Here is a 23,809-nt window from a genome sequence, read left to right as displayed (position 1 = left end):
TGGGTTGATTGGATTAGTAATTAACTCAATCTAAAATTTTTCACAACTTAACTCAATCAACCCTCTATTTTTTCAGTTAGGTTGTCTAGTTATTAAAAAAAAATTATTTATTTACGGTTCGTACAACCTTAAATAAAAGATATAAAAGTTCACAAACGAATCAAAATTCATTTATAATCACTCTTCAAAAATAACATGAAATATATAATTAAACTAAATCCACTTATAAAAACATTTTGAATAATTTTAGTAAAACTCAGTATTAGAGAGTAAAAAGAAGCCTAAAAAGACTTTCACTTTCCAACAAACACAAAAACAGAAATTCACAGTTTCAAACATGGCTTCAACATGGCTTACAACATGCTTTAAAATTACTCAAATAGATGCATGTATAAATCATAATCAAAACTATTTAAATCATATTCTTAAAATTAAGATCTAACTTATGGATGATTATTTATTAGTTTATTCCTATTATAAAAATAATGTGAATAATGTGTTTAAAAATGAAGTTATTTTATAAAATTTTGTTGGGTTCGACTCGAAATTTAGTCTAATGAACCCGATACTTTAACCAAAACTATTCAATTTCAGAAAATTAATCGAACACAATCCAACTCCACTCTTATAATTCGAACTCTTATAATTCGAGTTAGGTAAGTTCGGATGGGCGGGTTCAATGTACACCCTAATCTTACTTTGATTGATTTTTAATTTAGCTTCAAAGGTCGCATCACATAGGCTCTCATAGGGTATAAGCAAAACCATATGAGTAAGAGTAAGCTTTCTGAAAGGGATGAAAATCAATTCACAAATGACTGCTTGGTTCATGAGAATGCCAAAGGTTCTCTTATGATCAAGAGGAAGATTAAGAAATGGCAAACTAATGAGTTCATGCTTCACAAAAGCAATAATTGGGGAAAAGAATAACCCCTTGAATGAATTCCTAACCCCTTGAATGAATTCCTAGGCAGACCCAAAGCACATGAAAATTTCTAGGACAACCGTCCCAAAACTTTCGGTATCATCTTTAGAATAACACCTATCAACATGAACATAGTTAAGTAGTAATTGACATGTATTTCTTTCTTTTAAGGTCGAAATTTTAATGTGAACAGTCCAGATTCAGAAACGGTAATATACAGAACACATTTCCCATGTTAGTTGTGTTTTTCTGTAAGATAGTCCCAGATGTAAACTTGTAAAGCAACTTGGATTTGAATCTAGAAGACGGACATTGATAACCTGCAATTTATGTACCTTTGTACATGTCCTACACTACACCAAAAACAGTAGATGAGCCTGTGAAATGGATGATCGATCCAAAAAGTACTTTTGCTGCCCCAAAGTGTGTTATTCTGTAAACTCCTGGAGTTGCAGTTTTAGGGATTCTCCATTCTATGGTTGCATAGCTTTGACTGCTAAGCTTGAACGGTCTCGACCACTTAAAACGCAGGCAGAAATCGTCGTCGTCGTAGGCTGGAACCCACAGTTTTTTGTCATGAAGAACCTCCACCAATGCATATGTACCTTCAGTCATGAGATCGTTCCGAGGACAGGCCGACCAAAAGGTAACCGTCACCATATCACCTCTATTGAAGGTGGAATTCTTGGGAACATCAGATTTTACATCCCCAAATTTAACTGAACGAGGAGTTGCATCCATCACAACAGGCGGTAGTAGGCTTATCTGCTTATTCAGTAAATCTGGAGGTTGTGGCCCTGCACCAACTGCTTGGCCATCTATGAGCGCATGGGCAAGCTTCTTAAACTCTTGAATGTAGGCATTTAGAGTATGAGGACCGTATAATGTAGAGGCACCCTGAAAACCAAGATTTTGTGTGGGTAAGTTAGAAAATACAAAATTCATGCTACAGAATCACCAAAGAACATTCTGTCTTCTACACTTCTTTATGTCTCTAAGTTGTTTGTTCTTTTTATTATCCTAAGAGCTAAGAGAGGAAATGCAGAAGAATCCATTAGTACTTCAACAATAAGACGTGTTCATGCGGAATTCTAAATAGCAGTATCAAGATTTACAGCATTTACAAGTCTCGGGCTTATAGATAAAATAAAAGCTGTCGGATTCATAGAACAACTACTAAACTTGAAGGAATTAAAGAGTAGGTATCCACAGATTCATAAAACAACTAATAAACTTGAAAGAAAAAGGAGCAGATTGAGCATTTTTATTTCCTCTCAAATTTTTTTTTTTTTTTGGCAGGTATAAGATAAAAGTAATGATAATGATTCTCAGCATTTGCAACCTAACTTGCAAGCACTCTTCTATCTACTATATATATATAATTATTTATTTATTTATTATTATTTTTTTTTACTGTGACTAAATATATTCCACTATGAAAGGATCTCCTAAATTGCCTGAAAATCAATTCCACATGCAACTGTTTAGCCTCTACATGGAGAACTGACCTCATATCTCTGAACTTGGTACTCTTCAAAAGTGGTGACATACTGTGAGTAAGAATTTGTTAATCCCGCAATAACAATATGAACGTCACCACTCAATTCACTTTTACTTCCATCCGTTAGCACTGTTTTCACAGCATCACGAAGGCGCCTCCCAGCCATTGTCGTAAATTCTGGCAGCAAAAGAGTTTTAACAGATATCAGACTTCGGAGTGAAAGCAACAACGTGACAGTGAAATTATGAACTTTTTGGAATTCTGTAAGCAGATGGAAAATTATTCTAGAAAAGATCACATGAACTTTTCATGCGAAGACATGAAGCTTAGAGAATGGAAACGAAGTGATCAGAGAAAAAGGCAATATCAATGGTTAAACGAAATTACTAGGAGAAATAAAGTTACTTTCTGCAGCCAACAGGGGGAGAGGTGTTGTAAGGTAATCCATAAGCAATAAAAATTACGAGGTCTCAAATGTCTTCACATAGTTCCCACTGTCTTCCATTATTCTGAAAATTTTGTCACTTTCTTTCCAGCTAAAAGATTTTCATGAAAATCTCCACAGCTGGGTTTCAGAATTTTTCAATTCCTTGAATTGCCTCATAAGGTAAAATTCAAATACATCCACAGATAGCAAAATTTGCAAAATCCAACGGAAAACCAAGGCTTTCTCAAATAATTTATGAGTTGAGGAGGATCAGAAAAGGGGGAGAGGGTAATTCACTTACGAAAGATGATATTTTCTTGGGACTTTCTATTCATAATGATGGAGAAATATAAACTCAATGTTCCCGATAGTCACCTTCTCCAAACCACATCAAGCCAATTAAGGGCTTCCTTGCAGCTACATTGTATACCTAAGCACTTCAGACATAATAACACATGCAGAAGTATGGCCTACTTATTCCAGCCAAGCTTCAGGTTTGCACACACAATTGCATATAAATCCGTCAATATGAAACAAACTAAAAACTTCAACAAGCATGATAAGCTGCCCCAAGAATGATAAGCATGGAAAACGAAGGCGACTCTCCCAATATATGTGCGAAGTGCATAAACTGGTAGAGAAAGTAGAGCAATAAAGAAAGCTACTACCTCCAGGTACTCCAAGAATGATAAGCTGCCCCACTCGGAGGATTTGGATGGGAAGTATTGACGGCTGTAGAAATAATGAAAATTAATTTCACAATACATGGACATAGTCATTGATGTCGATAAGTATTTTCTAAGTTCTAAGTTCTAAGTTCTTGATTTTGTATTTTCTCTCTCCTATTTTAACTCCCTTCATGAGTTTGTAACCTTGATCATCTTTTCCTTTTTCATTATATCAATGAGAAGTTGTTTATTGTTTAAGAAAAAGAAATACTGGAAAATTTTAGAAAGACAGACTATAATGGGCAAAACAATTGATCATTCCTATGGACAGTTTATTATACGCATGTAATTGGAACTTACAGCCCAATCATACGGTTTTGTCATTTCACCAGTATCCAGTAAGATGGGCTTTGGCCGTTGACAATCAACTTGTTCCTTCTTTGGTGTCCTTAAAAAGTTACGTATGATCCTCCAAAACGGATTTCCCTGATAAATTAACATCATTGAGGTAAAGAAGGATGGTGAGAGTCCATAGATGGAATCATTCATACTGTAATAACTACCAATTAATGTAATTATTACCTTGTCATCTCCTTGCTCAAAATCAAAGGCACCGGGTCCATCAGTGGTTCCAGCAGCAAATGAGTACCCCATTGCAGCAGGACATGTTTGTACCACTTCAGTAGTTCCTCCACGTTCAAGAGTGACCTCAAGCTTAGAGACGTCTACGTATGTGTGTCGAAAGTCAACCTTTCCTTTTAACTGTTCTAGTGCATTACTAAACAGATCAACTGCTTTTCTGAATTGTCTCTCTCCTATAATCCGTGTGCTTTCGAATTCATCAGGATAACTGGCATGTTGATATCACAATTTACTTACAGCTTCTCTGAAATTAATAAGGATCTTCAAGTGCAGGACACTTACCCTGGTCCTCGGCCATAGCATAACTCATTCTTCCCATCACAGGTACTGTGATTGAAATCACATGGAAGTCCAGTATCTATACAGAAGGCACCAAGAACATTTGGGCTAACATCACCGCAATTTGATTGACAAAATGCCGACACAAATTGAGGTTTATCAGCATTCCTGAGGGCACCCCTGACACGCCTTGAAGAACTTAGAATCCTGGTTGCTGGTCTACCAGAAGGAGATTGGAAAGATGCAGCAAGCTCAAGTAACTCGTGATCTGTGTCAGAAAAATACCAGGAAATTGAGAATGATATGTTTCCTCTTTCATAGTTTGTCTACAAGAGAACTTTTTTTTGTTTTTTTACTGTATTGACTTTACAAATATCTGCTCCATGTATGCAGCTTGACCAAGTATTCTGTCATCAAAACCATATGCCAGATGCATAACTGACATTTGAATTGATAACTAGACTAATTTAAATATATTACACCTCCTTCTGCAGTTAAAAACTATTCTATACTGGTCAGTACTTCAATGAATCCCAGAAGCTGATCATACCATGTAAATCATTGAGTACTCCACCAAATATCTCAGTCGTACCAATATTTTACTTTTGGCAAACATGTTAACCAGAAGAGGACTGAAGAAATTGACAAAAGTTGAACAGGTGCATGCTACAAAAAGTTGTGGAATAATGTTTTGGATATTGTTTTAAGGTGGTTAGGAATTTTATGTGATTTATCATTTTAATGAACATTTTTTTAATTCACTGATTGAGATATAGAATATTGGAATGAAGGTATTGGTATGGGAAGCCGGCTAATAGGGTTTTTACTGGAAATATAAACTCGGGCAAGAGAGTAGACCCAGTCCCGTATGTGATGTTCCTATAAATAGAGTATCAGAGGAAAAAAGTTACGAATTAAAAATATTTGTTTAAAGCGTATCCAAAATCATATTAGTATTGGATCCACTAAACATTGATAAGGAAATTATCCAAGAGTTGATACGCCGACCTTTTCTTTGTTTGAGTTCAATTGATATAAAGATATGTCTGGGCTATTTGATAAAGAATTATGGACAAGCAGCTACAGCAATGATAGAACTATAGTTGTATCCATACTAAACAACATCCACACTACCTTCCCTAGCTATCAGTTTTTTGAGAGTTGAACCATATGACCAGCACTTTGGCGTAAAGCTCGTAAAAAGAAAAAAACTTACGATTGATGAAAAGGTCAGGTATTATGTTTGAGACCCTTCGAGGGATTGTGTCCTCTACAGATATATCAAGATCTGAGGCGATCCCACATTTTTTCTCAAACCAATCCTCCATGAATCGTGCAGCAGCACCTTTGTTATCCCCACTAATCAATGAGTTTGTACGACTCATAGAAGTTCCATGAGTTGCAAACCAATTAAAGCTACCAATAGGACCCCATTCTAGATCCACAAATTTCAATAGGGTCATCTCCTTGTCAACATTGTAGTCATATTTCTGGCGCTCTTCTGCAGGGTTATTGAGATATGCACTAGGGCTGCGGTTCACACCTGCATCTAAAAGCTCTCCTGCAAGTTGAACAATAAAAAACCACAGGCAATTCATCTTTCTTAGTTGCAACCAATCTGCAATAACTTGCTTCATGCAGTCATCATATCAAATCTCATATTGTTAAGTATAAACAAAAGCATTCTATCCAACATTCAGAATCTGTTTCTATGTCATCAGGGCAACATATGTATCTCTTTGCAATAAGATTAAACCCCCAATGAAGAGAAAGAAAGAAAATTGCAGTACTTCCACTGAATCAAGTGCAATGATAATGAGTCCTATCCCTTACCTTTGTTTATGAAAATAGAGCCAGGGCGCAGATTCTCGTGAGCTTGAATAATGCTGTTCTCAATACCATTTACAAGAACATCAAATGACTGTCGCACAAATCCAAGAGATGTCACTATGTAAACAATGTACTGGAGATAACCACCTGGTCCGGCATGTGTATGTATTCCACTAATGGCTACATTTTTTTCAGTATAAAGGTCTCCATACCTGAAATTGAACGACATTAGAAATGGCTCCAAACTCCAAACAATGTCCCCTTCCCTTTCTACACGGATTTCATCAGAAGAACAGCATATATCTCAACATTTTTATTTCAGTTTTTTCTAGCAAGTTTCTGAACTTAGTTATAGAGTGAAAGGAACCATTTCAAATACCTTTCCTTCAATCTCTGAAGCACCTTGATTGTCACCAGCTGCGAGGCCATGCAAGCATCGAGATTAACAAATACCACCCTCTCACCCTGCGGCTCCGCGACAATAAATGTACGAGCTCGCAATCTGAAATGAACTCCACCAGCAGTTTGTTCCATGTTAGCATATCCCATCATGTTAACATCCGCCGCTGGTCCAGTGATATCGTAGCTTCCAAGTCCGATCAAATAGTTGGAATCCGACGAGGAGCCTTTACTATTCTGCACCAGTAGAACAGCACAAATCCAAAACAGAGCTTCATATGGTTTCCGAATGCTGAAATTAAACAGAGAAGCAAACTCCATCGCTCTCAACCCGATCAGGTAGAGACAGAAGTCAACAAATTCTTCGATTCTCGTAGTTGTTCTTCACCGACAAGTTCATACTTTCTAATCGAAACCAGATGAAATTTGCAGTAAAAGGAAATTCAAGGAAGCTCAAGATACGTTCCTGGATACAGATTTCCCATAAGCTTTAACAAAAATTCGGCCTTCAAGTGAGCTCCGTGAAGATTGAAGATGGTAACGATAAATGTCCGTAAAAGGAAAAAATTGGGGAAAACGTCCGATCAAAGCTTGTTGAGTGGGGAAATGCAAAAACCACTCTCCAAAATCATAAGCTTCGGTGGTTTTGGCTCAACTTTCTCCCACGTAACACCTCGTAACAATAGAGATAATATTTTTTTATTATAAACCAATGATCATTCACTAAATTAGTCGATGTGGGACTTTCATTCACCAAATATTTATCCACAAATAAATTTTAATTGAAAATTTTCATTTTACATATAATTTTGAAAATTATATCTAAAAATATATTATTCTTTGAAATATATCAAAATTATACCTTTTCATTAAAATAATAAATAAAATTAATGGAAAGGTTACTTAACATTATTTACAATTAAGTAAATAATTATTATCATTTATTTAATTTGGTATATCTAATTAATTTGTATATATCGGTTATTAAAAAAATTTGAATTATTAAATTTAACTTTTTTTAATTACACATTTTTTTTATGAAGGCTAAAATTGAATTATTATGCACACATTTTCTCTCTTTATTTGGTTTATTTAGTTGGTGAATTAAAGAAACTTAAGCAAAAATAATCTATCTCTATAATTCCGAGCATTCCGAACAGGGTCGGCTCTATAGATGAAATGGACACGACCCATGAATAAAATTGTCGAGAATGGGAAATATAATTTCCGTCTCTAGCTTCGTTTAGCTAGTAGGAAGAAATCTCTATCTGCTCCCTCTTTATATCTAACTCCGAGCAGGGTTAGCCCTATGGATGAAATCGTCGGGGACGATGAATATAATTCTAGTCCCTAGCTTCATTTAGCTAATAGAAAAAAAAAATTCTCCCCGCGTCCTCCTCATTTATAACTACGAGTAGGGTCGGCCCTATTAATGAAATGGATATATTTTTTTTTAATAATATTTTATATAATAGAAGGGATTATAATTGTAAATATGTAAATTGAAAGGGTAGAAAAGCAATACACAGAAACTCCCCATTTTCACTTAGTACCGGAGAGGAGCAACCAAACCTAGAGAGAGAGAGACGCCAATGGCGGTCGCCAACAGAACTACGATCAGTCGAGCCCTAGATTTCTCCAGGCTAGCTTCGAGCTTTATCAGAAACTTCAGCACTTCTACGCTGTCAACCTCTTCTTCGGATCCCAGTGCCTCGGCTGCTGCGAGTAAAAACAAGCGGAGGAAGAAGAAGAAGAACCTGTTCGAAGTAATTCAGTTTTTGCCCAATTGGGGAGTAGGATACCATGTCGCCAAGGGTCACTGGGATGAAATATCGTACCAGATCACCAAGATTAATCTGTATAAGGTCTGTCTCCATCTGGTTTTGTTTCTTGGATTTGGATGCTGGTTCGTTTGCGATTATTTTCCTTCTATAATCTTCAGAAAATTTGGAAATGAACTATATACATTTTCTGCTGGTGGTTATCATTTCTTATGTGCATTTAATCAAATAGACGGATTGAGGGGTTTAAAAGGTTGTGATTCGGGTAAAAAATTAAGCGGGATTGTGTAGTTTCTTTAATCATTTGCTGAACTTCATAGAATTTTAGAGTTTGGAGGCGTTTGACATTTCCCTCTAACTATTGATAATCAAACAGGAAGCTTAACAATCTGTTTACTTTCGGGACATTAGGATTCAGGGTTTAAGCTTTTCCTTTGACTTTCTCTACAGAATGGCACGCATGGCAAGGCTTGGGGCATCGCTCATAAAAATGGTTAGAGTTTCTATATCACTAAATTTAGTTCCTTAATCGTTGTTGGAATTTCATTTTTGTTTTTATCACGTTGCTGGGATTTTGTTCGAATATTTGTTTAGAAGAATGAGAATTCATACATACTTGAATCTCTTACATGATCTTTGTGCCTAGGCTAAATTCTATAATTTGGGACGATGACATCAAGAGTTCATGCTTTATAGCTAATTTAGATGCGTGATTGGGAAAGATGAAAGTTAGAACGTTAGGTTAGGAATCACAACTCTCCACAATGGTATGATATTGTCCACTTTGAGCATAAGCTCTCATGACTTTGCTTTGGGCTTCCCCAAAAGGCCTCATACTAATGGAGATGTATTCCTTTACTTATAAACCTATGATCATTCTCTAAATTAGCCAATGTAAGACTCACTCCTAGCAATCCTCACTAATCCTCCCCTCAAACAAAGTACACCATAAGCCTCAGCTCGAACAGCCACACTTTAGTCACTTGTTGACTACACCTTCGAGGCTCACAATCTTTGTTCGATATTTGAGGATTCTATTGTTATGGCTAAGTTTAAGGCATGACTCTGATACTATGTTAGAAATTACGACTCTCCACAATGGTATGATATTGTCCACTTTGAGCATAAGCTCCCATGACTTTGCTTTGGGCTTCCCAAAAGGCCTCATACCAATTGAGATGTATTTCTTTACTTATAAACCCATGATCATTCTCTAAATTAGCCAATGTGGGACTCACTCCCAACAATCCTCAACACGTTATAGTTCACTGTTTACTAATAGGATTATACTTCATGACAATTTAGTTTACTTTGTTCTATTATAAATAGTCTGCAAGCATTCAAGTTTAGAGACATGAGGTCCTGAAAGGCTTAAGATGGAGTTTGGTTTAGCGCGTTTGCCCTTTAGGCCTCTAGATTTGGTCCCTTTTGAAGTCTCTAACAAGGCGACTGTAGACTTAGCGATCGACATAGGCAACGATTATGTTACTTACAAATGAGTATTAAAATTTGGGTATCTACAAACTTGTATTTCTGTATGTTATTGTTGCTTTGTGCAAGTTACTTCCATCAACGACGGAGGTTGACAAAAATTGGTTCCAGGCGCGCCCATTGCAGAAGCTCCGAAGAAGATCAGTGGAGTTCACAAGCGCTGTTGGAAGTATATCCCAAGCTTGCCAAGATCATCAGAGAACGAACCAACCACAATGACGAATTTGGGAGAAAGCAACCCATCAGCTGAGGCTCAAACTTCATGAGACTGCAGAGAAATTTAAGCTGCTGATTCTTTTTGGCCTACCTTATTTCCAAGTTCACAGAGTTCTAATTCTCTCTATATTAGCAGTCCTTAAATGTAGTCAGGTTTCCTAACGCCATCATATGAGGAGCATTTTGAGCTTTTTGCTTGTTTCCGAGATAAAAGAAAGATCAATCATCCCGAACAGTGTAAGCTAGAACTCGTTTCCTATTCTCAGTTTCTACTGGATTTTTATGTTAAATAGGTTGAAGAATCTAGTTGGTATTTGTTAATCTTTGTTCTTCGTCCTGCTGTGAGACGAACATAAAAAAAGCTGTGAGACGAACATAGAAAAAATACTCGTGAACATGTCCTTTTGTTTAAAATTACTTTATGAAGTAGAAATTTATTAGAATATTGGATGAAAAGTTGATGTAACAGTAACTTAAAACGGTGCGTCACTGATTAGGACTTTGGCCAAAATTAAGTCTAAAAAAGATAATGTTCCATCATGTTGGCTTCCGGTTCAATATTTTAATTTATTTTTATTCTAAAAGTAGTTTGAAATGTTTACGAGAAGTCAAAGATAAGAGGGTGTCTTCAATTACCGTTCAAAACTGTAATTTTGTGAGAAAAACTTCATTTGATTAACGTAAAAGACCATGAAAAAGAAAGCTGTTCTAATTTTTCCAATCTATGAAATGTTTAACATATAATTGTTGCCTGATTTTAGAAGTTACGAACATGGTAACTTTTATTTATTTATTTATTATAGTTTAAGAAGGTTTAGGTCGAAGATTCAAACATCAAGCCTTCAAACGCCTCAAAAACTACTCCGAGGATAAAAGAATATATATACAAGACAATTTTCCTCTCAAAACCCTTTTTTTAAGGTCTCTTCATTGTCAAATATTCTATGAAATTGTATATAGTATAGTGGGGTTTAACGATTGCAATTTTAGTATAAGTAGATCAATCGTGCAGTCTTTTTTTAGTTTGAAAATGACGTGGAAATTCGACCTTATGATTTTTTGGTCGAATGCTAAGGTTGGCAATGTACAGTCTAACCATCCAAGTTCGAAACTGTTTTTTCTTAATATTTTAAAACTTTTTTTCTTCGTTCCAAACTAACCTTTAAAATGGTGGCAAAATCCGAATTTGGTTGCACTTAGACTTTATCATCTAATTCGACAACATTTTGGTTCGAACATAACGGATATAACAAGAGACTTGACATCTGGAGCAGAAGAGAATCACAGATAGCTTTGTTGGGCAAAGAAAATATAAATTTGCACCAACACCAACTCACAAGTTTAGTAATCAAACCCTTTCGGTGTTGCAGAAACTTAACAGTAAAGGCGAGAAGACATAAGAACAAATATAAGAATAATGTTAAATTAAAGAGAAATACCTATACATTTTCTTTTTTAAGTTCTTTCTTTTTTGGATTCCAGAGATGTCCCATCTCTCAAAGTTTCTTGTGCATCATTTTCCATTCCAAGGATGAACAGAGCTGCAGCTTGCAGATACAAGGCTGTTGGCCAATCTGGTGATACCACTTGAGCTTGCATAGCATCTCCTAATGCTTCCTGAGGCATATCACTCATCAAGTAACACAAGCTACGTCTCGCAAATACTGTTGGTGATACCATGGTTCCTCCATCTATGAACTGTAAACCCAAAACATATCAACGTCAAAAAACCGAGCACCAAAACATATCGATTCGGTCATTGCATATCGATAGAGCCAGTAAATATCAGTCTTCCAAACAATTTTAAACCAAATTCTACTGGCCTTTCACTTGTTCTTATGAGTGCATGAGCCCATGATTGAATTTGAGATCCTAATATAAGTTTTTACTGGCATTTATGTGAGGTTTTGGAGGATAAAAAAACGGTTTCAAAGTAACCCATCTTTGAAAATTAATCACGTACTTGCGTGTACCAATCAATGGCAGTTACAAAGTCTTTGGCTCGAAATGCTGAGTCTCCACGCTTTTTAGAATTGAGTGTTTCCTGTATTTGGCTTGTCCACATTTGGAAAGAGAGCTGCAAGATAAATAAAGCAAATTCTCTGCGATGAGCAATGAAAAGCATAAAAGCTATTAAAAGGATTTTTCAGTTCTATAAATAAAGGAGGAATTATGCCACTAAAAATTAGCTAGCTGCATTTTACTGGCATGGACAAGAAAACGAAATAGCCTAATTTCACGTGTTCATTAGAATGATCAAAGAATTCCTAATGAACATAAAGTTGCCTCCATTATCTCTGATCTTAGAAATTTTAATTTATAGATGAATTTGCCAACCTCATTTGCAACTCCCTCATCATCTTTGTATCCAGCCTTCTCCAAAAGTTCATGTATTGCAGTAAGATCCGATCTTGAGCAAGCCTCCCCAAAAGGTGATAATGACATTTCCTTGGAGGAAGCATTCCCGTGGGAAATTCCCATAAGAACATGAGAAGGAACCTGACATAGACCAGTGGAAAGACAAAGAACTGTATAAATTTGGACGATTCTCTTTTTTCTGCATTATTGCCAACCGGCTGTATAGAATATTACTGGACTGTGGCCTATATTATGTTGCGTACAGTATCAAACATAGCATCTTTTACAGACTATGCTAACTAGCACGACTTTTATGGATAGTTAATATCAGGACATCTAATCAAACGGGTGGTTGTACCTCGGTTTCTTTCTGAAGAGCTGTGAGAGCAATTACAAGTGACTTCACATTTGGCCTCTCACGAAGTTCATATTGTAAACATCTTGAAGCCAACCTCACTAATTCAGTTCCATCGTCATTAGAGAAATGACCCTCTAAACATGAGTCCATCAGCATCAGAAAATTTTTTCCACGGATAAGATCCAGTGCCTGAGAGAAGTGAACTTTGTTAAAAACCAACATGAAGTTCCCTAATTTCAGAATGCAAAAGCTAAAATAATAACTAAAGAAAGCCGAGTGCAATATGTTAGGAACCACGATTCTCCACAATGGTATGATATTGTCCACTTTGAGCATAAACTCTCATGGCTTTGCTTTTGGTTTCCCCAAAAAGCCTCACACCAATGGAGATTTATTCCTTAATTATAAACCCATGATCAACTCCTTGATTAGCCGACGTGGGACTCCTCTCCAAGAATCCTTAACATAATGTTCTTTAAAATGCTGGTAATTAGTCAGAGCCGCAGCCAAGTTATTGAGGCTAGATTTCCAGAATCACAAGTTTTTGTATAAGATAAAGTTCTGGAGTAAAATTCTTGGGTTGTATTTGAGGATAAAGTCAAACCAAACTTCCACATGCAGAGAAACCTCTAAAGGGAGAAACAATTTACATGGCTTGGGGGAATATGCTTCCCACTGAGTAGGTCAAGCAATAGAGTGCCAAAGCTGTACACAACACTTTCTGGCGATATTCTCCCTGTCAAATGGATATTATACAATTAGCATAATACCCAGAGTGATTAGGAAATGCACCTAAAAAGGTATATATAGAGAGAGAATTTTACCAACAAATCTTTAAGAATGACTTGAACACACCATGTCTAATCAGTAGATGTTCAATACCTGTTCTCATATATTCAGGAGGGGTGAAAGCCAGGTTGGTACTATAGCTCTTTCCATCTCTGCTGTTCTTCATAAGGCCAAAACATGAGAGCCTGGGATTGCCATCCTGTCGGGCATAGCTAATTACTAACAGCCCATGAAATATGTCCCAACACTTGAAAAGAACAAAATATGTACCTGATCGAAGAGAACTCTATAAGCATTAAGATCATGGTACAGGGCCCGTCCCTTGCTACTGCAGTACTCCAAAGCTTGTGCTAAATATAATGCCACTCGAAGCCTCATTGCCCATTTCATGGGCTGAGTTTCCCCTACAGAAAATCAACCATAAAAGTATTCAAATTAACTAAAAGCGTGCGCTTGCATGCTTGCTTTCCAGCCACGAACAAAGATACGATTATTTGTGTAGTTTACTTCGATGTATATAAAGTATAAAAGAGCAACCAAAAAGAAAAAGCGAAATCCATAACTTTCAGCATCATAAACACTCATTTAGCGTCAATGGAAGAGGGCAAAAGGCTAGACGAAAATTTACAGTGAAAAAGGTGTCTGGAGAGAGTTTCATTGGGCATGAACTCAGCCACTAGTAATCTCTCATTGCCCTCGCAGCAGCAGCCGATCAAATTCGCCAACCGCTGGTTCCTTAGCTGCCCCACGGCTCTAGCTTCATCCTGAAAAGCCAAAACACAACTAACAATCACCTTAAACGCTCCTCCTTAGACATTAATACGCACACTCAGACAGCTCAGTAACATTAAGGCAATGCATAATATCAAATCAGAGCAAAATCACGGACTAGGAATTGGCGAGAATCGGGCCAGGCCGACTTATTGAAGCGCTTCACAGCGATCACTCGGTCATCATCAAGCTTGCCTCTGTAAACAACATTGGGCGCTTTCTCACCATGCTCAGAAACAATGTTCTCCGAAGAAAATCCCGAAGTAGCAGCTCTTAGTTGATCAAAGCTGTACTCACAGAATCCAGGCAATGCATCATCATTCTCTGCATTCAAAAACACAAACAACAACACCCTAATTCCAACAACGACAACAACAAAAAAAAAAAAAAAAAAAAAAAAAAAAAAAAAAAAACCTCCATCAACAAATGAAAACCACAAAGTAACACTCACCAGCACACGATAAGTCGTTGAGATTAGATTCGATCTGAGAAGGCCAAAAACAGAGGCCAAATCTGGAGCAACGAGCTCCCATTGCAACAAACCAAAAATCAGATGGAGAAACCCCAACGAATGAAAGTTAAACCAAACCACGAACTCCTCAATCTTCCAATCCACAACCACGCAACTTCCTCCCTAATCAATCACACAGATTTTGAAGAAAAAAAGTGATGGCAAAAAAGGCGAGCAGCAGCAAGTAGGGAAGAAGTTGAAGTAGAGTTGCTTGGGGAATCGAGAAAGTAGAGATTAAGAAGAGGAAGGAAGAGGATTGAAGCGATTTTTTTGCTCCGATCCAAAGCCTGTGTTAGCTTCTTCACTTTCTTACAGCCTCATCATTCCGCTTCATCACACTGCTTTTTTAGTTTTCTCTTCTCTCTCACTCCACTCAATCTGTTTCTCTCTCTTGTTCTTCAGCTGCGAGTTGTTGGAGCCGCGTAAGATGCACCTCTAAGCGCCAAATTATAAATAATACGAAATGGGGAGTGGTGAAACCGTCGCAATCTTCATGTCCGCGCGTGGGGTAATGTTTTTTCTTTTTTCTTTTTCTTTTTTTTTTTTAACATAATTTTCTTTTTTTTTCCAATAATAATATATTAAATGTTATTAAAAAAATTTGTAAAAACTTATTTTAGAATATTATTATAATTTTTTTTTTTTAAATATGGATAATTTAACGCATTTTTTTTAATAATTATTAAGTTAAGTTATACAAAATACCACATTTTTTAATTATTTACTTATACTTTTTTGAACTCTGAATATGTTATAAAATTGATGTGATTTTTTCAATTATATTATAGAAAATTAAATTAATTACAATTTATTTTTATAAAAAAATATATTGTTAAAATAATTTACTTAATCAGTTGTTTTTATAGATTTAAAGTCAATGATTTATGGTATATAATTATTTTGTACATTAAATATTAACCTAGTATTTAATTAAATAAATTTCAGGTACAACAAAACCATTTGGATTTTTTTTTATTTTAAGAAAGTTATATTGGTATAATTTTAACATTATTTTTTTCCCTTTTTTTAATCTAATTTTACTATTAATATTTATAGTGGTATTAAATTAAAAAAATTAATAAATAAATAATTGTGAGTTTGAATTTTGGGGTTTTAATTTATTTTGTCACGAAATTTCATGCTCTCTTTTTTTTTATTTTATTTTCAAATTTCGAGAAGTGTTTTGTTTTAATATTATAAATAAATACGCTTTTTTATATTTGGCCGTCTAAATAAGTTAAATAAAATGTATTTTTTTATATTAAATTTTATTTTATATAGAGACTTGAATTAAAACGCTTAAAACTTATTATTTTTAAAAATATAATTAAATGGAAATGATTAATATTTTGTTTTTAAAACATATTTAGATTTAGATGGTAACCGTTAATACTTTATTATACTTTAAAACTTTTTAAAAAAAATTTAAGAGTATTAATAATATTAAAGTATTAAAAGGCTATCTTTTTAAGAGGGTATTTTTTAAAAAAATAAATAATTTAAAGATATTAACTAAACTTTTAGTTTAGTTATATTTTAAATTTTTTTATATATTAATGAAACTATGAAAATAATTGAAATTTCAATGATATTTTATATTTAAGTTAAAAAATATTATCGAAACTCGGGCTTAAAATTTTGTTCTTTCCTATTATAAATTTTGGCTCGACCCTCTATATTTTATTGAAAAAAAAGTAAATATATTTAACTAATTTCACTATGACAATCATCATTGAACCATACAATATTTGGCATGAACAAAAAATGTAGAATATTTAATAATTTAAACAAAGGAATTCCATGATTTAATTAATTTTAAATGCATTGGGCAATACTTTAACATGTTGGCAAACATATCTCCAACTCATTTATTATTATATGTGTATTTATAATAAAAAATAAAAATAAAAATATAAGAACCAAACTAGATTTAGTCCTGTCCAAACCCAACAGTAATCTCTCCATGTGTATAAAATAAAACCCATTCCCTACAAAAGAAAAACATCTGTAATTAATCATTATCCCAAAAAGAGGCCCATCTTTGACTGATTATTAAAGCCTCGTGAACCACTCGGCCTCTTTCGTAACAATCAAAGTCCATCGCCAGCAGATATTGTCTTCTTCTAACTTTCCCTTTTGAGCTTCCCCTCAAAAATTTTAAAACACGTCTTCTAAAGAAAAGTTCACTCTTATAAAAAATGTTTCGTTCTCCTTTCCAACCAATATGAGATATCACAATTCACCCCCTTTGGGACCCAATGTCCTTTCTGGCACACTGCCTCGTGTTCACCTCCCTTCGAGACTTAGTCTCTTCGTTGGCACATCGTGTGGTCGGGCTCTAATACCATTTGTAACATACACAAAACCCTGAAGAGAAGCCTACAAGAGAAAGCTTAAAGAGAACAATATCTGCTAGTGGTGAACTTGAACAATTACAACTTCGTTTTCTTGTTTTTGCTATCAATGAGTGCAACACACACAAGGGGAGGGGGGAAATGATGAAGCCCACATGGGAAAAATGGGTAAACAAAGCAAGATACAACTTTAGAAGGCAAATTCACTCCCAGCATTAAACAAAACATTACTCTGCACAGGCCACAGCAGAAGAGAATGGGGATACTCTGCTTGCCCACTTACCAACATTATACAGAGCAAAAAGGCTTTGAATTCCTCAACTGGGGAACAGTGAGAGCTAAGATTAGCTACTTCTTGTTCTTCATCATCAATGTACCACGTTTTGTGTCTCCTTTTATTCAAAGCTGCAAAATTAGTCACCAAAGCAAAGGGTACACCCAATCAAGTGCAAATTCACAAATTAGAGAACACATGCATGGGTAGGTGTGGTGTGGCCTTCTTTTTTTTTCCTTTTTCTTGTTCATGATGCATTTTGGAGAAACCAACCAGGCTTTTCGGCTTCTGCATGTACCAAACGACAAAAGCAATGCAAGAATAGACATTTCAGAGAGAGAGGGGGACAGATCTTTTGATGTTTATGTCTACATATTCGGCTCCCCTTCATTGAGTTTATGAACCTGCAAACTCACTTACAGATGTAGGGGAAGCTGTTGGTTTCATTATCTCCTAAGCCATATTTGAGTTCAACAACACGTGAGAACGAAAATTCAAATGTGTTTGTATAGCCTAAGTTTACAAATCCACTGATAGCAGATATTGCCCTCTTTGGACTTTTCATTTTGAACTTCCCCTCAAGGTTTTTAAAGCACGTCTGCTAGGGAGAGATTTTCATACCCTTATAAGGAATGTTTCGTTCCCCTCTCCAACCGACGTAGGATATCACAGTTTGTGTATAGCATAAATGTTTGGTATGATAATCTCATATGTTATATTTTGAGGTCAACAAGAAAAGAGAGATCTAAACTTATGACCTCTTGATCAAGAGGTATGTTCGACTAGTTGAGTTATGCTCATAGACTATGGACCTACAAATATATTATAAATCACAAACTAAATACATATTACACAAACAAGTTCATACAACTCATATCCCTCCACAGTTCAAATATGAGCTACATAAATGCAAACTTTCAATTGTACATTACACAAATACAGATATGTTAAAATTGCAAGTCAAACAACACCCTATCCCTAAGGGGCATGTCAGAAGAAAAACATGGAGCTAGTACTGGAAGAAAGCCTAAGAATAGTAGCGCGATGTAACAGGTGGGTTATACCAATTTCATGCTTCAAAGTTCAATGGAAAGGGAATATGCCCAAAAAAAGAAGCTAAAAGGCAGGATGATCGGGGGTAGAACTCAAGTGGGGCATCTCAGACAAGAAAGACCACTAAACAAGGCATCGTGGGCCTATGCCAGACCTGGCTGCCTAAAGGAGGCAACATGACACATGCAGCCTCCTTCATTCGCTATTTAAAATAGAGGGGAAAATTGACGACTCCATTCAAAGATTAGGGACGAAAAAGATTAATATCAGAAGTTCTGTTATTCTCTATTTGACAATGTAATGTATCACACCCTCATCCACACATTTCCATTGAATTTTGTTTGAGATAAGGACGGGATGTGGTGTGTGGCAATGAACATGATGATGAGAACATTGTGTGATAGTAACAGATTTTGAGAACTTGTGATGTATAAGGATAGCTAAATGGAAAGATCTTCTATTGTCTAATGAAACTTGAGTGTGAGTTATTGAACCCTCGAGTCATTGTCATCATCAAAGTCGATGGCTTAAAGGACGTTTTCAAAAGGTTTATCGTTTGATTGAGAATATATATTTTGCTAGTCGAGCTTGACTCAAGTTGGCAAGGGAACAATAATTTTGATGTTCTCATGCTAACCAAAACAAAATTTACAGTCTACTTATGTATATGCACACTTAGATGGATGTTGATCGAGTCCCTTGAAAGAACATACACTATTGTTTTCTCTATGGTTACCAAAAAATATTAGAAGCTACAAAGACCTTCGGCTCTTGTATAGATTGACTGCCAAAGAAGAACAGAGCATTTTAAAGACAAAAGGTTATTCAGGTTCCAGATCTATCTATGAGAGGCCCCGATCAACAAGAGTAAAAATTGATTGCCGGGCCTGGAAATGTATACCTGATATCATTTACACATCGAACGAAGTCCAAAATTCCAGCTAGATCCTTCCAAAAGGAGAAAGTGGCGGACAAGTTATATGTTCTGCAGGAGCCTCTCTTTCAGGAGGATTAGGAGTCAACAATCTATCATTATCCATTAACTTTGATTTTCCTGAAGTCTTAGATTCAAATAAGATACTTGCTTCTGGAAGTTGGCGTGAGTTCCTACAATCTATCATTGCCAGACAAATGGAGAATGCTTGCAGAAGCGATAAAGAAGAATCAAACTCAACTGAGTATATCATATCTTTGAAAGTAGCCAGGCTCAGGACGCAATGGTCTTCTGGTACTCCTTCCTGTGAGTGAGCAAGGGGTCAAAAAGATAATCTAAGTAAAATGCAAATGACCAAAATAACGAGCTCTCATATTAGCTTGGAAAAATCAAATATTTATACCTGAGGTAAGAGCTTAAACTGGTCTGTTATTGGAGAAGGTTGAGATGAACTTGATTTCCCGATTATTTGATTCTGATTGGCAAAAACTCTGAGTTTACAACCTAAATCCCAACCCCCACAGTCGCACGATCCACCAGAATTCCAACGTTCTATTAGGGATGAAGGTCCACCTTTACTCGGGAGGCTATGCATACCACTTGGAAGTAACACTGTTGCACTGATAAAGGACTCACTGCCAGCAGGAAGCTGAAGCTGCGCGCTACCCTCAGACGAGTTGTTGTAAGAACTCAGTTTAACCTCATCGGTAATGGTGCCACCTTGCTTGATTTTGGGGGGAATTTTGACAATTATAGCAGCTAGCTCTTCATTTGGTAGAAAATCTGAGGTCTGGTGATCTGCCTGTCTCAAGTCCACAGAAAATAAGACAAACTCTCTGGTAGAGGGCTCATCTGGTCGGGTCAAGAGGGAAAGCTCTGAATCAGAAACCTTCATTTGTGCAATGACATTGGAGATGTAATCACGACCTTTCCCCTTACTACCTTGATTTATCCAACTTCCAGTCTTTCTTTTAACTTCCTGAACAGTAAAGAAAGTATAAGTATGGCTAACTGCCCCTTTTCTGGAGCTGGTTAACTTCACCGTAGCTGCAAGAATGTTGGAGACATTGTCGACTGCCAAGGTGAACAGAGGCAAGCCATTCTTAAATGTTACTTGTAGAAGAGCACGAACGTCAGAAGGTTCATGCTTCTTGTCCACTGCTGAATCATTGACACTGATTTTCCTGCATCTGCTCATGTCTAGCTTAAGTTTCCTTAATTGTACTGCTGATGAATCTGCCGGTCGATTATATTTTTTATCAGCCATGCTATTTAAGTCTTTCTCTATAGGTTCCACAGCATGATGGTATACTGCAGCCTTTGGCTTTAGTAAAGGATCCAGCAACCTTCTAAGAGGACTGGAACTGGCTCTGCCTGTATGGCTGGGTTTCTCATTCCTCAAATCATTCAAGCAAGCTGAAGGCATAGCATTCTCTGATCCAGATTGGACTGCTATATGTGCTGAACTTTGATCGCTAGCGCATGAGTTCCCTGCAGAACTGTAACTTTTACATCTCCTACCCATGCCAATGCTTAATCGACTAAAGGGTGAAGAGCTTCTTCCTTTAGCAACAGCAACTGTGCTTGCTTTCACATCCAACCCAATAGATGCCTCCTTGACCATTGAATTTAAAGGTGCAACAACAGATGTTTTTTCTTCAGATATTCTACCTTTGGACGGACTACACCCTGCTCTAACTGACCTGGATACAGAGCGAGAATTATTGCGTGCATTTATGGAGCAATTGTGCTTTTGCATAAACTGGTTCCCGTTAATTATACAGTGTGTATTGCTTGCGTTTGGGAGATCATCTTTGAGCTTTGCAGGCAAACTCACCGTAGACCTCTTCAGTAATCTCTTCTGACTTCTTTCTTTGGACCTATGACTTAATAAGAATGTTGAATCAGAAAACTCATGGACTTCTGAATCATTGTTTTTCAGTAAGCTGCTGGGCGAAGCGACACTTGCTTCAGGTTTTTCCAAGACATCATGCTTATGTACAGAATCTTTTTGTGATCGAGACGTCTCTACTCCAATAAAATCCCCACATTGAGAAGATGCAACCTCATAGCATACGGCACCTGGCGGAGGTTTACATTCTTGGAGAACTTTTGTCTCTGAACCTGTCTTCTCAGATTGTTTTATCTTTACTTCCCTATCAGCTTTAAAGGAATGCTGGCTACTTTTTATGGACTTTCCTCGGCAACTTAAGGTGTTACTATGGACAAATTTAAGATCTTGGCCTTTTTCATTTGTTTCTCCAAAGGATTTAACAAATTGGGAATGAGGAGAAGCTAGCAGATGAGAATAGAGTGAAGGACGATGTATTCTTTGACAAGGAGAAGAGATGTGATCATAGCCAAAATGGGGAGATGGGCAATCAGATGAAGAGGATGGAGATCCATTACTTCTACTTGATAATTGTTTGTGGCCATGCTGCCATTTTTCTAGACGCCCCCAGTCAAGAACCCCTACACTAAGAACTTTCTCCCGAACATGTTCACCACGTTCTAGATAGCAAGGTAAATTTGACATGTATCTTATAATTTCCTCCTTCTTGGTCATCTTTCCTGAAATTACATCCTTCTGATGATTTCTAGAAGCCTTACAAGGGCTATCATTGACTTCACCATATGTAAAGCTATGTCTTTCTTTTTTGAAAGGCTCATGTAGCTTTATACTTTTGCTAGCATGGCACAGTGAAATTCGCCTTGAGGTACCCAAGGGTCGTTGATCATGATAATTTCTTTTAGTCTCCACTCGTTCCATGTAACCATAAAGGTTCACTAAGTTCCAGTTGTATTTGCAGTGTTTCTACTTGCTTTGGGTATAGCTCATTACAGGAAAGATTCCAAGCCTTCAATTCTAGATGAAAATAGAAGATCACCAAAGAGCAGGCCGCTCTGTAATGGCAGAAGAATAGTGCATATAATCATTGATAATACATAGTTCTACAAACAAATAAATCATGAAAACAGAAACGAAATCGAACAGTTCTGCGGTCCATTCAAACACTTTTGAGAATCTAAAGATAAGATGATAAACAGATCAGTCTCAATCGATTACGATAATGGAGGCATTATCAATATAAGGGACAAAGGTCCCCAGCCACCGAAGAGGCAGAGCAGATTCTCAGTTTATCAATAACTCTCCTCATGAATGATTGGAAAGAAAATAGAGAACTCCGATGATAACAAATTCGAAGCATATTCTAAAAAAACTATACAGATATAAACATTCCAAAACTCCAAACCTTTCTCTAAATGCAATTAGCCGAAACAAAATAGCAATTACAAAGAAATAGGCCAAACCTTCAACTCGCAGCACAAAAAACTTCTCAGGCTCAAACCAAACAAGCTATTTTCCAGTTAACGCATGCAGCACGACACACCAACTAAATCTGAACCACTGAAACCGCCATTGGAGGTACCAAAATCAACTGATAGTCATAGAATATGGTGTCGGTGCTCGTTCCTATCACTTTCCACGTCTCGAAATCAAGAACAGTAGCTCGGAGTGCGGAAATCTCCCGAGGATCTCAATGCTTTTGGGTTTACTTTTCAGCCAAAACTCGGATGAAGAACAGAGAGAACATTAACGGAAAAGAAAAAAAAAAAAAAAAAAAAAAAAAAAAAAAAAAAAAAAAAAAAAAAAAGTTCGGAAGGCGCAACAACCAAGAACCATAGAGGGCTATGGGTTTGGCTATGGTTTGGGCGTTCGAGTTCTTGACTGGCTGGGACTGGTCTGGATGGTGAGGTAGTTATACTGTGAGAGCGAAATGAAAGAAGAGCTCGCATCGTTTTCATCTGATCGCTCCAAAGAAGATGACATAAATTCTGGGTCCCACTCCCTCCACTTTTCTCTTTTTTTTTTTAATAATTTTTCCTCTATTTCCCATAAATTCTCTTTTAATATTTATAAATTGTTTTCGCTAAATTATATATTTTAAAAAGTCTAAATTAATAAAAATAATTATTTAAAATATATATTTAAATTTTTAATAGTTTCGAGTATAAAATCCCCAAAAATAATTGGTTAAAAAATACTCTTAATTTTCATTCCTATTTTAAAAATATTTTTAATTCTAAAACTTTCATTAATATCCTTCTATCCTTTCCTAAAAATATCCATAAAATTTTAAAAATAATATTAACACCTTTATTTAAAATTTATAAAAAAAAAATTAAAAAATCGATATGGACGGAAATTTCTTAAATAATTATTTTTTAAATATGTTATTATAAAGG

General features: G+C 36.1%; 4 protein-coding genes across 6 annotated transcripts; 1 reads left to right on the top strand and 3 right to left on the bottom strand.

Annotated features, from left to right (window-relative positions):
• Positions 1 to 1,060: 1,060 nt before the first annotated feature.
• Positions 1,061 to 7,297, bottom strand: LOC111794408 (neutral ceramidase 1). Of its 2 annotated transcripts, XM_023676395.2 has the most exons (9): positions 6,652 to 7,296; positions 6,276 to 6,484; positions 5,659 to 6,003; positions 4,446 to 4,710; positions 4,104 to 4,371; positions 3,882 to 4,007; positions 3,522 to 3,585; positions 2,434 to 2,603; positions 1,061 to 1,822 (listed from the first exon to the last, which is right to left on the bottom strand). In XM_023676395.2, the coding sequence occupies exons 1-9, from the start codon at positions 6,990 to 6,992 to the stop codon at positions 1,274 to 1,276; spliced, it is 2,337 nt and encodes a 778-aa protein (XP_023532163.2). In that variant the 5' UTR covers positions 6,993 to 7,296; the 3' UTR covers positions 1,061 to 1,273. The 2 variants fall into 2 exon arrangements, with proteins under 2 accessions (XP_023532163.2, XP_023532162.2); XM_023676394.2 differs by having other exon boundaries at positions 3,882 to 4,371; positions 6,652 to 7,297.
• Positions 7,298 to 8,181: 884 nt separating this feature from the next.
• On the top strand, positions 8,182 to 10,480 carry LOC111794505 (uncharacterized). Its single transcript, XM_023676545.2, has 3 exons — positions 8,182 to 8,536; positions 8,903 to 8,945; positions 10,055 to 10,480. Exons 1-3 carry the CDS (start codon positions 8,264 to 8,266, stop codon positions 10,207 to 10,209), a joined length of 471 nt encoding a protein of 156 aa, XP_023532313.1. The 5' UTR covers positions 8,182 to 8,263; the 3' UTR covers positions 10,210 to 10,480.
• A 945-nt stretch (positions 10,481 to 11,425) lies between these two features.
• Positions 11,426 to 15,379, bottom strand: LOC111794436 (serine/threonine-protein kinase BSK5). Its single transcript, XM_023676451.2, has 10 exons — positions 14,887 to 15,379; positions 14,554 to 14,759; positions 14,293 to 14,428; positions 13,935 to 14,068; positions 13,758 to 13,863; positions 13,526 to 13,611; positions 12,876 to 13,064; positions 12,497 to 12,658; positions 12,123 to 12,236; positions 11,426 to 11,857 (listed from the first exon to the last, which is right to left on the bottom strand). Exons 1-10 carry the CDS (start codon positions 14,966 to 14,968, stop codon positions 11,615 to 11,617), a joined length of 1,458 nt encoding a protein of 485 aa, XP_023532219.2. The 5' UTR covers positions 14,969 to 15,379; the 3' UTR covers positions 11,426 to 11,614.
• Positions 15,380 to 17,394: 2,015 nt separating this feature from the next.
• On the bottom strand, positions 17,395 to 23,336 carry LOC111794401 (uncharacterized). Of its 2 annotated transcripts, none has more exons than XM_023676385.2 (3): positions 22,874 to 23,336; positions 19,965 to 22,465; positions 17,395 to 19,865 (listed from the first exon to the last, which is right to left on the bottom strand). In XM_023676385.2, the coding sequence occupies exons 2-3, from the start codon at positions 22,329 to 22,331 to the stop codon at positions 19,569 to 19,571; spliced, it is 2,664 nt and encodes an 887-aa protein (XP_023532153.2). In that variant the 5' UTR covers positions 22,332 to 22,465; positions 22,874 to 23,336; the 3' UTR covers positions 17,395 to 19,568. The 2 variants fall into 2 exon arrangements, with proteins under 2 accessions (XP_023532153.2, XP_086980413.1); XM_087124287.1 differs by having other exon boundaries at positions 19,965 to 22,427.
• Between the last annotated feature and the right edge of the window lie 473 nt (positions 23,337 to 23,809).

Source organism: Cucurbita pepo, chromosome 5, assembly GCF_057944985.1.
Source record: "Cucurbita pepo subsp. pepo isolate OVF chromosome 5, ASM5794498v1, whole genome shotgun sequence".
NCBI classification, from domain to species: domain Eukaryota; kingdom Viridiplantae; phylum Streptophyta; class Magnoliopsida; order Cucurbitales; family Cucurbitaceae; genus Cucurbita; species Cucurbita pepo.
This window is presented reverse-complemented; position numbering and strand designations above follow the sequence as displayed.